Genomic DNA, 12,902 nt, shown 5'->3' with positions numbered 1-12,902 from the left:
GCAGCCCCTCCTGTTCCCAGCACCCATGGACCCCAACTTCTCTCCAAATGAGGTCTGTACATGGCCCGCCTGGGGGCCTTGCCACGTTGCTTCTGGGTGTTTACCACACTTTTCCTTCATTACTTCTGCTGGGAAAGAATAAAATGCCACGTTTTATTGTTACCTGTTCACATCGGAAGACATGGAATTTGCATTGTATGGAGGAAATAATCATTTTCTCTTCAGTGTATTAGTTGCAGAGAGTATTAAAGTTATGACCGTATGTGACTGATGACCAGCAGATGTACTGGAAAGGGTGACGTCATTCAGCCTCTGGGTCTTTCAAACTGAGTCACTGGCCTGGTCGCAGGGCTGCCCGGCTGCTCCTGGGCCGGGAGCCTGCCGCTCACTCATATCTGCTTCGTTTCAGGAGGCGGCTGTGTCGGCCCTGGCCGCCCTCTGCAGCGAGTACTACTCTGGGGAGGCGGACTCCACCGCGCAGGGTGAGTGGGCGCCTGCACTTGGCCCGCATCCTCCGCGGCTGGGGTGGTGGGTGGTGCCCTGGGTGCCCCTCCCGCTGCAGTGTGGATGGGGCCTGCGGGGGGAGGGAGAGAGCAGGCTCCAGGCCGTGGAGACACCCCCTCCTCCTCAGCCCGTCCCACCCTCGCCTGGCGCCCAGAGGGGCTCTCTGCAGGCCACGCGGGGTCCACCTTCCTGGATGTTACCACTTTACGTGTAGAATCAACTCTTACTTATTTCAGCAGCGTTTGCTTAAATTCTGTTTTTAAGTCGGCTTTCCCCCGTTTTGTGCTTTGGAGGCTCCCGTTACCATGGGGGAGCTCCCTGTCTCTGTGGAGGCCGCTCTTCCACCCCGTCCCTTGGTGCCCGTCCTTCATTATCGGGTGACTGTTTTCCACACTCGTTTCCCAGGCTCTGTCAGCTCAGAGTCGTCTGCTTCTGCTGTCCTGCCGCATCCTCCTGATTGCTCCTTGGAGTCTGTTCATTTAGTGATTGCTCCGTTGACTTTTCTGTTTCACTGTAATGTGTTTTAGAATTTTTGTATGGCCCATGGCAGCGCTTTTCTGGCAAGTGTCCTTCACGTGTTAATACGTCTGCTCTTTTCCTCTTCACGGGAACAGTGTCGGTGTAGCTGCCTCACTACACGTTATTGCATCAGTTGGGTTTTCCAGAACCACCTCTAAGCTGGAGTTTATCTCACACATCACATGGTCCTGTCTGTAGGGTCTAGTTCCAGAGTGTTAGTTTTGTATGAAGAAGCTTCATATTCACATGTTATGTGGCCCCGTAGCTTTCCTTTATACCATTTTATAGAACATGCACTACAGTTACTTCAAAAGTAAAACACTTTAAAAATTATCGTAAGTGTAGAAGAATCATGAGTGCAATAGTCTAATCTACTTTCTGTGAATTTTTTCAAAAATAAGAAAATATTTTATAATTTGATCTTCTGACAGACTTTCCAAATTAATGATGTTACACTATGTTCCTTTACTATAGGCAGTTTTACATAAAGAGACAGAATGCACAGTTGGTCTTCTGTATCTGCGGGTTCCACATCCAGAAAGTTCCAAAAAGTAAAATTTGAATTTTCTGTGTAGGCACCTATTTGCATAACATTGACATAATATTTACAGCGATTGACCCAGCACTGGCATTGTGTTAAGTATCACACATCACCAACGATGATTTAAAGCTATGGGAAGTGTGCGTGGGTTATATGCAAACACTGCGCCATTTTGTAAAAGAGACTTGAGCGTCTGTGGAGTTTGGTTTCCTCGGGGGGTTCTGGAACCAGTCCCCCTTGGATATTGAGGGACTACTGTAATGTTACTTTATATTAAATTGGGATGATCAAGTCATATTTTATTTTCTGCCTAAGAAAAGGGTAACATGTCATGTCACTCTGACTATAAAAACAAAGGACATTCTGAAATGAACATGTTATTGTTAAAACTCAAGTGAGTTGTAGAGAAGGATTTTCATGCTGCTGCCAAAGTGTGTTGTTTTAAGTTCCACCAAAGATATCACCTTAGTGTACGTACAAGTGGAGTTCCAGTTTTTTTTTCCTATCCTAATATATGAGGATGTAAGGTTTTCACATTCACATTACAGAAGTCATGCTTCGTTGAAATGTAAGCAGTGATAACAGGAATCTCTTCGGTTGTGGTAGGTAACAGAGTATAAGGGTGTCTGGCCTTTCTTGACTTTCTGAGCTGCGTTTTCAGAGAACAGATCTGGTTTTTCCACTTCACTTCCTAGAATTCTTGAATCACGCCCTGGACTTTCAGGGCCCTCTTTCCCATTTCTCCCTCTCATAACCTCTGTTCCAGGTACTCTTGCAGTTCCCATGTCGGGCTTTTTCCCGTGTGGGAAGGTCTGTTTTCCCCTCCCTGTGCTCTCACTCAGCCTGGCTGACTGCTCTGCCTGTTTCTGCCCAACCAGCCTTGGGTGTCTTGTGCAGAGCAGTCCCTGCACCCCTGCTGTGTCCGAGCGCTGAGCCCTGGGGGTCCAGCTTGGAACCACGTTTGCTCTCAGTCTTTGAGGAAGTATCCTCATTTCTGAGGACGGCATTTGTGTTCTCAGTGAATAAAAAATGAAAATTTGATTGTTGACTACCGTTAAAACTGTCTTGGCTTTATTTTCCCAGGAGTGAAATCATGTATTAAAATGCTTACGAAAACCTTAAAACCACCCAATAAGTACTCTTTTCTTCAATCTGTTGTGATTTACACCACTTTGAAGATACATCTACGTTAGGAGCCTAAGTAGCTCCTCCCTTCTTCCTTCAGCACCGTTTGCTTGTGTTCTGGAACGTATGTGAAGAGTGTGTCTTGTGGATAATGGACGACAGTGGTCACCTTCTGGTTCCATCTTTTCAGAGGAGCTGGTAAAGCAGTATCTCGCCGAACTTCAGAGCCCCGAGGAGATGGCTCGCTGTGGCTTCGCCCTGGCCTTGGGTGCCCTGCCGGCCTTTGTCCTGAAGGGCCGGCTCCGGCAGGTGAGGCTGGCCTGAGCATGGCGGGGTGTCGTGTGAGACCCAAGCGGGGTTTGTGGGCGGAAGGAATTCCTGAAAGCCAGCACGTGTGTGCACAAGAAAGGGGATGGGAGCACCGGGGGCAGCAGGTGGTCTTTGAGAGCCCAGTTAATGTTCTCACCTGAAGGAGACTCAGGATTGCTGACTCCCAGGCTGGTTAGTGAGCTGCGGCCTCCGTGGAAACACACCTGACCTTTACTTGTCTGTGGTGCATTATCCAGTGTTTTCTGCGTTAAGAACGAATGTCTCCAGCCTTGTCTGGATATGCTGGCCTCCCCTGTGGCTGTGGTGAAGGGCGCTGGGTCTCCTACCCCAGGACTCCTCCCTGGGGAGCTGCCCTTTCTCCCCAGCACTGGGCCCTGTGTTTCTGGCATGGCCGGGGGCAGAGGGGTTCTCCCTTGAGCTCCACCATCCTTGGCCTGTCTCCTTTCAGGGGTGATCTATCAACTCTCCTGACACCCCGACTTGGGTCCTGAGCTCCGGGAGAGTGGGTGGCGGAGTCAGAGCCTGGAGACCCAGCTGGCCTCAGCCCACCAAACTCTTATGCTTGCGCTCCTCTCTCCCTTAACTCAGACATCAGTCATGGTCCTGCCAGCCCACCTCCCAGATGTCGCTGCTGCCGAGTGCCTGGTGCACACATGCCCCTCACCTGTATCACCTGCCCCTGCCCGGGACACCTTAGGATCTGAGGCACTAGACCAACTTACGTACCGAGAGCGGGGACAGACCATCCAAAGCCTGCTCTGGGGCTTATCTGTTTGAAGCACCTGGCTTTTAGAACTGAACTGTCCCTGGGAGAAGTAACTGGTGGAGATGTGAGAAGCCAGGTGCTCTGTGTGCACTGTGCTTCAGCTCCAAGCCGGGGGCAGAAGGGGATGCTGGCCGCGAGTGCAGGGTCTTGCCCCTGAGGAGGAGGCAGATCTGCAGAGGCTGCCTGGGTGCCAGGGGGTGGGGTGGGGGTGGGAGCCCAGCAGTGGGAAGGGTTGGAGGCAACCCCCTCTCCCCGCACCGTGTGTTCTTTGGGGCGCATGGCCCACCCGGACGGCCACCGGCCGCGCTGTGCTGCATTCTGGGAGCAGCAGGGCACCAGGCCAGGTCTCCACTTGCATGAAAAGTACATTGATCTTGAGGCTAACAGTTCTGTTGATGACTTGTCATTGCTTTTCAGGTTCTAGCAGGCTTGAGGGCTGTTACCCACATTTCTCCCGAGGACGTGAGCTTTGCCGAGTCCAGGCGGGATGCTTTGAAGGCAATTTCTAGGTGAGCCCCGCAGGTTTTCCTCCCCAAAGTCGCTGTTCTCTCGGAAGCCAGTGACCGAGCATGAAGGGACGTTCACGGCAGTTTTTGTGAGAAGCCCAGTCTTGGGGGCTGAATCTACTTTGAGGCAAATGTTATTTTTTATTTTCTAGTGTCTTCTCTCTTCAGAGGATTGTTCAAGAACATTTCAACTCATAGAGGATCGTTACAGTTTTGTCATAATGAATATTAAACCCGTAGCGTGCTTATCTCTGTGCTTTGGGGACACTGGACCTGCTCAGGGACTGGGGCTGAGCTTTCCACTCGAGACTGCGGCCCCCAGGACGGGGAGTGGCACATGTAGAGGGAATGCTGACGCTAGTCACACACGCACACGTCGGGAGGGGCCACCCTTTCTCTCCCCACGAGCCCGGGTGGAGCCCCTTCTGCAGGATGGTGGGTAGGAGGGGCCAGCCACAGACACCACCACCCCCATCCACCCCGTGCACCCTGAAACTGTAGACACTAGAAATGTGTTTTGGAGAAGAGCGTCACTCAGCTTTACGTCAGTGCGGAGGAACTTGGGGATTCTGAGTCTGCCTCCGAGTTATGGGCCTGTTCAGAGGTCATCCTGTCAGGAAAGACACATCAGGCCAAAATGATGAGAGAGACAGGAGGGCTTGCGTGGGATCCGCAGACATTAGCTGTGTTTCCCATGTTTTTAATTTCAGGATTTGCCAGACTGTCGGTGTGCAAGCAGAAGGGACTCCAGACGAGGTTGTGTGCAGAGAGGACGTTGCCCAGGTTTACTGCACGTTGCTGGGCTGTCTGAGCGATTACACCACCGACAGCCGCGGGGACGTGGGAGCATGGTGAGGCGGACGCGTTATCCTCACCCCCTGCTCCTCTCAGAATGTCCCGCCGAGGCCAGAGATGGGGCGTTCATGCTGCTGCCCTGGCCCCAGCCTGGACCCTTTATTCCCAGGGCAGCTGGGGTTTCTGTCCCAGTCTCTTGTTTGTGCATCCTCCTCTTTTTTTTTTTTTTTTAAAAAAAATTATTTATTTATTTTATTTTTTGGCTGCGTTGGGTCTTAGTTGCAGCATGTGGGATCTTTTGTTGCAGCGTGGGCTTCTCTCTAGTTGTGGCTCTCATGCTCAGTACTTGCGGCGTGCGGGCTTAGTTGCCCTGCGGCATGTGGGATCTTAGTTCCTTAACCAGGGATCAAACCTGCGTCCCCTGCATTGGAAGGTGGATTCTTAACCACTGGACCACCAGGGAAGTCCTGTCCTACTCTTCACTGAAAAAAAAAAATTAACTTCATAAAATACAAACATTGTTGTGCCTCCCTTGTCTAAGCCCCAGTTGTCTGGTCTCCAGTTTTACCTAATAAAGTTCATGCAAAGCCCCCATGCAACTGTTTAAAGCAGGAAGGATCTGAAACCATTTTGGGGAAGGGGAGTAGGGAGTACCTGGGTTCTCTAGGAATCCCATTGTATATCATCATCTTGGCTCCTGCCTGATTGGGAATAAGACTTGAGGTGCACAGATTTTAGTCTTGGGAGGAGCCCTTCAGCTGCTTGTTGACCTGAAGGAGCCCTGTGTCATTGTCAGCCGAGCATGGGGAAGATGCTTACGCCGCTGTGCTCGGATCCCTGCCTGGATTCGCTTGTATTTCCTTTCCAAGGTTTCAAAAGTACTTTTCTGTTTACTAGAAATAAGAGACCAAGTTGCCATTTTGGAGAAGCTGAGAGGTTCTCCTACAGCTTATGTTGGAACCTCTTCTAAGTGTTTTTATTCGCATTCTCTCCTTCAAGACCCCCCTGTAAACATGGCTTGTGACGAGGGGTTCCCTGTGGGCCGAGCACCGGGTGAGCTGTCGCTGACATTGAGAGGAAGTGGTTTGTTTATTACAACGATGCGAAAAGAAGTTAGCTTTAATTTCGTCTTGTGTTTTCATTAATAACATTCCTGGTTGGGTTTTCCCCCCTTCTCTGTGTCTGCTGGCCTTTCCTGCCTCTTCATCCACCAGGAGTGTTCCCTTATCTCACCTGCTGCTTTCCTTTCCTTCTTCTGTCCTGAGATGGCATTTGGGGCACGGCTCCCGTGGGGGCCTGAGGACTGTGCACATGTCTGCACAGCATATCCAGAACCCCGGGGTCCTCCCAGACAGTGGGAGCATGGGGGTGCTCAAGGGGGCCACAGCACCTCCCCGGGCCCATGTCCTCAGGGAGGCCCCAGCACGGCCACCTGAGCCCTTTGTTGCTCTGTCCTCGGTGGGGCGAGGCCGTGGCAGCCGTGCCTTTTAGGGTCTGTGCTGGTGAAGATGCTCTGACCACAGCCGGGGCTCACGTGTCTTCCCTGGACACTGAGCCTCTTCCTGGTTCTTTGCATGGCATGTGGCTCTAGAGTGGCTCCTGGACACTGGTAGGGTTCTGCTTCATCCTCCCAGAGGGTGCTGGTGGCCTTGCAGCAGGCAGTGGGCCTGCTTTGAGTACAGCGCCGTGGTCTCCACCTCACGCGATACGGGCAGCCGCTCAGGTTCTGCTCTGCTGCCTGCGTGGTGGAGTTGTGGGTGGTGGTCCTCTGTGAACGTGGGGGCCCCTTCTCAGGCCCCTTTAAGGGGAGCCCTTTACTCTCTGACCCTGGTTGCACAGTTCAAGCCAGAAGGGCAGTGGGTTTTCATTGGTGTTACAGTTGCCACCGTGGCTGCCCCCAGAGCATGCGGAACATAAAGTGAACAGAGGAGGTCCAGCCAGTGCTGTGCACATGCAGGGGTCCCCTCTGTGAATCTTTAATTCCAGAGGTTTATCTGAGCTCTGCAGTGTTGGGTCCTTTTCCAGAGATCCTAATTCTCTGTAGAAAGTCTTCATCTTTTCCATTTGTTTTCCATCTTTCTCTTTTTTTTCTTCAGCGTGTTCCTCGTGGTTACTTTAAAGACTGGCCATTTACTCCAATATCCATGTCATCCATGGGTCTATTTCTGTCGTCTTCTTTCTCTCATTATTGTTAACACTTGGTCTTTTTTTTTTTTTTTTTTAACATTCCTTGTAACTTTTAACTAAATCCAGAAATTGTGAGTTCAAAATTGCAGAGATTTGGGGTTGTGTAATTTCCTTGCAGCAAGATTTAAGTTTCCTTTTGTCAGGCCCCCTATTGTGTGGGTGGGTCACCTGCTGTCCTCAGGGCTGGCGTTGGCTGGCCCTTCTCCTGCCCACACCCACAGCTCTGACTGAGGGGCTTCCCAGGGCCCTTCTCCTGCACATGTGCCCCCCCAGCAGCCGGCTTCTGGGCTTTGGGACCCGCACCCTGTGCTTGTCCAGTTAGGAGCTGGTGAGGGCCCCAGGGGCGTGTGCTGCAGGCTTTAGCCGCTCCTGTTTCCTCTCGTCGGCCTTTCCCTGTAGTGCTGTGCCCGTGGGCGCTGGGGGTCCCGGGGGGATGCTCTGTCCTCCCTCCGTCTACGCCCTGACCCACCCTGGCACCTCCAGAGGGTCGTGCGTGTTGTGTCCTGAGCAGCAGCTGGCTGGCGGCTGTACCTTGGTGTCAGAGCCTGCCCAGCCTGCCCGGCCCCAGCCTGCGTCCGTCTCATGCCTCCGAGCACCACCGCACCTGCACTCAGTGCTCTGGCTGCTGGGCCCCTCCGGGGCCGGGGCCTCTGTCCGTGCAGACCCGAACAGCGCAGGCTATCTCCCATGTGGTGCACACTCCTTGGCGGGAGGGTGGGTGCCCCAGGCATACAGGACCTGCCGGCCCTGGCGGCGTGGGGCAGCGTCTGTGGTCCCCGTTGCCCAGTGTGTCTGAGCTGGGTTGAGCGTTCTTTGTCCCAGGTTTGAAATGACGCTGTTTCATTCTGGAGCAAACACGAGCTGCTCTCCATCCCTCCCTCGAAAAGCCCTCAAGAGTGTTTCTGCGGGAAAACCTTTGTAGAGTGGGTATATTTCGTGTTGAAAGGTTCATGGGAAAGTCAGCATTGTTTCTGTGTGTGCACTTGTGAGAGAGTTTGCTGGGACCTGGCCGATAGTCTTCAGGTGTCAAACAGGTGTCTTTGTTCAAGGTAATGTGTGAGAGAAATATTTCTGGAGGAAAGGCTGCCGGCGGCCTTTGTCGAGCCTCCTACGTGTTTCTTGCCCCGGGTTGAGGGTGTCTGAACCCGACCACGCAGAGTGGCTGATGGTCACATAGCTCCGGGGGCAGGAAGCCTCACCCCTCCATGTCTCTGCAGGGTCCGCGAGGCTGCCATGACGAGTCTTACGGACCTGACTCTTCTGCTGGCAAGGGACCAGCCAGAGCTGATCGAGGCCCCGGTGTGAGTGTGTTCTCCCGCTGCGTGGAGAGGGTCTGCCCGGGTCCTCCCTCCTGACACCACAGCCCCTGCTCCTGGCTAGGCCTCCCGCAGGGTCCAGGCCTGTTGCAGGACAGCCAGCTTCCTGGCTCAGGACCCCTGTGCCGAGCACCTGCTGCTGCTGGAGACTGGCCATCCTGTCCCCTATTGGTTCCCTGGACACCGGGCTGCCTCTGGGTACCTTGCTGGCCTGGTATCACCGTGCCCTTTCTGTTGCCGAGGTCCCTGAGGAGATCCGGGCGTCGCTTCCTCAGCACCACCACCCCGACTTCCTCCTCTGGCTGCAGGCCCCCCATCCTCCCATTTCTTCCGTCTCTTCTCACACACCAGTCAACCGGTAGCCCTGTCAGTCTTCACTGCTTCCACTCTAGATCTCCCACTTAGGCTTCTGGGCTGTCAGATCCCGTTCCCACCCGCAGCCAGGGTGGCGCGTGTGCCCACTCTCATGTTCCAGCCGAGCTAACCCTGCGTTCTCGGTTTGCAGCTGCCAGCGGGTCATGTGCTGCTTAGCCCAGCAGGCGAGTGAGAAGATCGACCGGTTCCGGGCACGTGCAGCCCGTGCGTTCCTGGCGCTGCTGCACTGGGACGGCCCCGCCGTCCCCCACGTGCCCCACCGGCAGGAGCTGGAGAGGCTTTTCCCCAGGTACTGGTGCTGAGTCCCCGGTGGGGCAGCTCTGCTCCCAGCGGGGCGGCCCCTCCAGTTTGTGCTTCTGTCTTGCAGGTCTGCTGTGGCCTCTGTGAACTGGGGCGCGCCGTCGCAGGCCTTCCCTCGCGTGGCCCGGCTCCTGGGGCTGCCTGCTTACCGCTACCACGTGCTGCTGGGGCTGGCCGTGTCCGTGGGCGGCCTGACCGAGTCCACGGTGAGCAGGCGCCTCAGTGGGCCTTCCCGAGAGGGAGCACTGCCTCCTTCCTTCCTTCCATCCTTCCTTCAGGAGCCTCTGCTGGGGCTCAGTGTGCCTGCGGGGCAGGTGGGGGGCGGGCGTTACCCCTGATCCACTGGACAGCGTGTGGGGCATGAGCTCAGGAGCAGGGAAACTGCAGATGCAGATGCATGCAGGTCCTGCGCTCCCTGGCTTTTTTGCCGGCCTCGATTCACCCTCTCTGCACATCAAGCGCCCCGCGGTTCCCCAACCTGTCTCTCCAGGTTCCTGTTTCCTGTTTGTGCATTTTCGTGGTGGTTCGTTGTGTTTTCTCTGTTCTGTTGTGTTGTCTCCCCTGCGTGGGCCCCTCCCTCTCCCTCTCGCCTCTCATCGCTCCCTGGGCCCTGATTCGGTGTTTCCTGAACCGGTGGATTCATGGTTTTCATCACTTCTGGAAAGTTCTCCACCGTCCTCATTCCCGCCCACAGTCCATCCTCTCCATCTTCACGCTTCTTTTCAAATTACTGCAGTTTCTGCAGTTCTGTGTAGCCTGCTCGTTCCCTCTCACTGTTGCATTTTTTGGTGTTTTGGTAATTGTATCTTCATTACCATTCAGTTTGTTCTGAAATCTGTTTCTCGTGCTTTTCCATCACATGCTCATCTTTGTGACTGCATTTCTCTGTAATAACACAATATCCTCCTACATTCTGTGTCATGTGATCCAGTGTCTGCTGTCAGAGGGAGGCCTGCATCTGCTTTCTTGCTCTGTAGACTCCTTCGTGAGGACTCATCAGTTGGGTGTTGGTTGTGCGATGGTGTTAGCTGTTGACCTGAGGGGAGGTGCCTTTGGTTTTGCTCCCCAGCAGCGGTGGTCGCCCAGATACCGCACCTCTAAGGGGTCCAAATTTAGCAACAGCATGTGAGGGCTTGGGTTGTGCTGGTGCGTCCAGAGCTGCGTTTCCGTTTCGGGTGTCCGCACTGTGGCTGCGCTCATGCCTGGCCCAGACAGGCTCTGAGGGAACCTGACGCTCTGTAGCAGATGTTTTGAGTCTGTCACCGCGGCCAGCCCTGAGGCAGGGGGTGCCAGGAGTGGGGTGGTCTTGTCCCTCTTACAAGAATGCTGTATTACAGGTCAGGTACTCAACACAGGGCCTCTTTGAGTACATGAAGGGGATTCAGAACGACCCGCAAGCCCTGGAGGACTTCACTGGGACCCTTCTGCAGGTCTTTGAGGACAGCCTTCTGAACGACAGGTGAGTGGTGGTGCTGTTCACAGTGGTTTCTCAGATCCCCAGGGTCTCATTTCCCAGCAGGGCTCTGAGGGGAGGTAGGATGGGCCCAGGTGAGGAACATGGGCAAGGGCAGGCAAGGGCATGACCAGAGTCACCTCCCGGGCCCCTCGCAACCTGCACTCTGGGCCGGTTGTGCACGTTGGAAGTAAAGTGACAGGGGCTGTGAGCCAGGAGAGCTCGTGTGGCTCTGGCCTGTGGTGCTCCCTGGTCACGCACACTGACATGTCAGTGCCACTGTTCAGACACGTGGTTCGCACACAGCCATGGCCATCGAGAAGATGAGATCTCAGCCTGCCAGGATTGGAGCGTGACCCGTTTTCTAAATGTTTTTGCTGTGGCATTCTGTTACCCGCTTTTCCAAGAAGAGGGCGTGTAGACCCCAAAGCCCTACCTCGGAACTGGGGGTGCTTCCCGCACCTTCTGAGAGGGCTGTTCCTGGACTCGCTCTCAACTGGCCCAGAGCATCTGGGCCCCCGGTCACCACCGCACGGCTGCAGGTCCCCTCATGCAGGCCCTCGTCCTGTCCCTGGGAAGCACAGAGAGCCCTCAGCAAACAAACACTCAGGCCATTGCTCTCTGCTCTTTCCGCGAGCAGCTGTCTGGAGGCGTAGAAGACATCTAACAAAGCCCACGTAAAGTGTACAGTCTGAGAAGTTTTGACTCATGTCAGCAACCGTAAAAACAGTCAAGACACTGAGCACATCTGTCACCCACAGTTGCCTCCTGCCCCTTCTAACCCCGCCCCCCAGGGTCCCCCAGCGCCAAGGCAGCCACTGATCTTTCTGTCCCTGTAGCTTAGTTGGCGTTTTCTAGAACGTTAGGAGGGTGGGATCATGCAGTGTGCGCCCCGTTAGCGTCTGGCTTCTCGGATGCAGCGAGTTTCTTTCAGAGTCGCCCTTTTTAGTGCTGAGTTATGTTCTGTTGTGTGGGTACATCACAATTTGTCTGTTTACCTGTGGATAGGCACTGGGGTTGCTTCCAGGTTGAGGCAGCTGCAGGTGAAGCTGTGATGAACATTCATACACAAGCCTTCATGTGGAATTGTCTTTCCTCTGCTCTTGGGTGAATGCTAAGGAGTAGACTGGCTGGGGTCACAGGGCGGGTGAATATTTAAAACTGCCGGACTGTTTTCTGAAGTGGCTGCACCGTTTCCTGCTCACGGCCTCTGAGAGTTCTGGGGGCCCACGTCCTCACCGCGGCCAGCGTGGTCGATCCTTTTCATTTCAGCCGATCCAAGGGGGTGTGGTTTCTCGTCGTGGCTGTAATTTGAGTTTCCCTCCTGGCTGAGGGTGCCGGGCACCTTCTCGGGCGCTTGCTGGCTGTCTGCACAGCCTCTTCGGTCAGGTATCTGTTCAGATTTTTGCTCATTTTTAAACTGGGTGCTTCTTTTTTACCTTGCTGCCGGGTTTTGAGATTTTCTTACACATACTGGACAGGTCCTTTGTGAGACGTGATTTGCAGATGTTTCCTCCCAGCCTCTAGCTTGTCTTCCACACTCTTAACAGTCTCTCTGTTAAGAACAAATATTTTACATCTTGGTAAACTTGTTTGTACTCTTGTTGTTCTATCGATTGTGTTTTCTGTGTCATATCTAAGAAATTTCTGCCTACTTCAAGGCTACAAAGACTTTCTCTTACGTTTTTCTCCTAGAAGTTTCATAGTTTGAGTGTTCCATTCAGACCTCAGGTCCGTTTGGGGTTGGTTTCTGTGTGACGCAAGCTACAGGTCCAGGTCTGTGTCCTGGTTTTGCCTGTGGACGCCCAGTTTCTCCACGTGTGGGAAAGACTGATCTTCCCACTGCGTTGCTTTGGCATCGTTGTCAGAAATTGTGGATGTGCAGCCCAGTTTGGGACTTTTCTCTTCCTTGATGTGTTTGCTTGTCTTCATACCAGGATCACACGGTTTTGATCACTTGAGCTTTGCCACAATAATTATTATTTTTTTAAATATTTATTTAGGCTGTGCCGGGTCTTTAGTTGTGGCCCCGTGGGATCTTCGTTGTGGCGTGCAGACTTCTCAGTTGTGGCATGCAAACTCTTAGTTGTGGCATGCATGCGGGATCTAGTTCCCCGACCAGGGATCGAACCCACCCTCCTGCATTGGGAGTGCGGAATCTTACCCACTGGACCACCAGGGAAGT

At 53.8% G+C, this 12,902-nt stretch overlaps 1 protein-coding gene across 1 annotated transcript in view; it reads left to right on the top strand.

Moving 5' to 3' along the window:
- The window catches only part of TBCD (tubulin folding cofactor D), a 177,067-nt gene that overhangs the window by 151,361 nt on the left and 12,804 nt on the right, over positions 1-12,902 (top strand). Inside the window, exons 26-33 of the mRNA XM_067716312.1 lie at positions 410-482; positions 2,880-2,998; positions 4,203-4,294; positions 5,002-5,142; positions 8,491-8,574; positions 9,095-9,253; positions 9,332-9,470; positions 10,602-10,723. Of these exons, the coding sequence (XP_067572413.1) occupies positions 410-482; positions 2,880-2,998; positions 4,203-4,294; positions 5,002-5,142; positions 8,491-8,574; positions 9,095-9,253; positions 9,332-9,470; positions 10,602-10,723 (929 nt within the window). The remainder of the gene's footprint in view (positions 1-409; positions 483-2,879; positions 2,999-4,202; positions 4,295-5,001; positions 5,143-8,490; positions 8,575-9,094; positions 9,254-9,331; positions 9,471-10,601; positions 10,724-12,902) is intronic.

Source organism: Pseudorca crassidens, chromosome 19 (assembly GCF_039906515.1).
Source record: "Pseudorca crassidens isolate mPseCra1 chromosome 19, mPseCra1.hap1, whole genome shotgun sequence".
NCBI lineage: Eukaryota > Metazoa > Chordata > Mammalia > Artiodactyla > Delphinidae > Pseudorca > Pseudorca crassidens.
The sequence above is the reverse complement of the archived record's forward strand: the minus strand, read 5'-3'. Positions and strand labels throughout refer to the sequence as shown.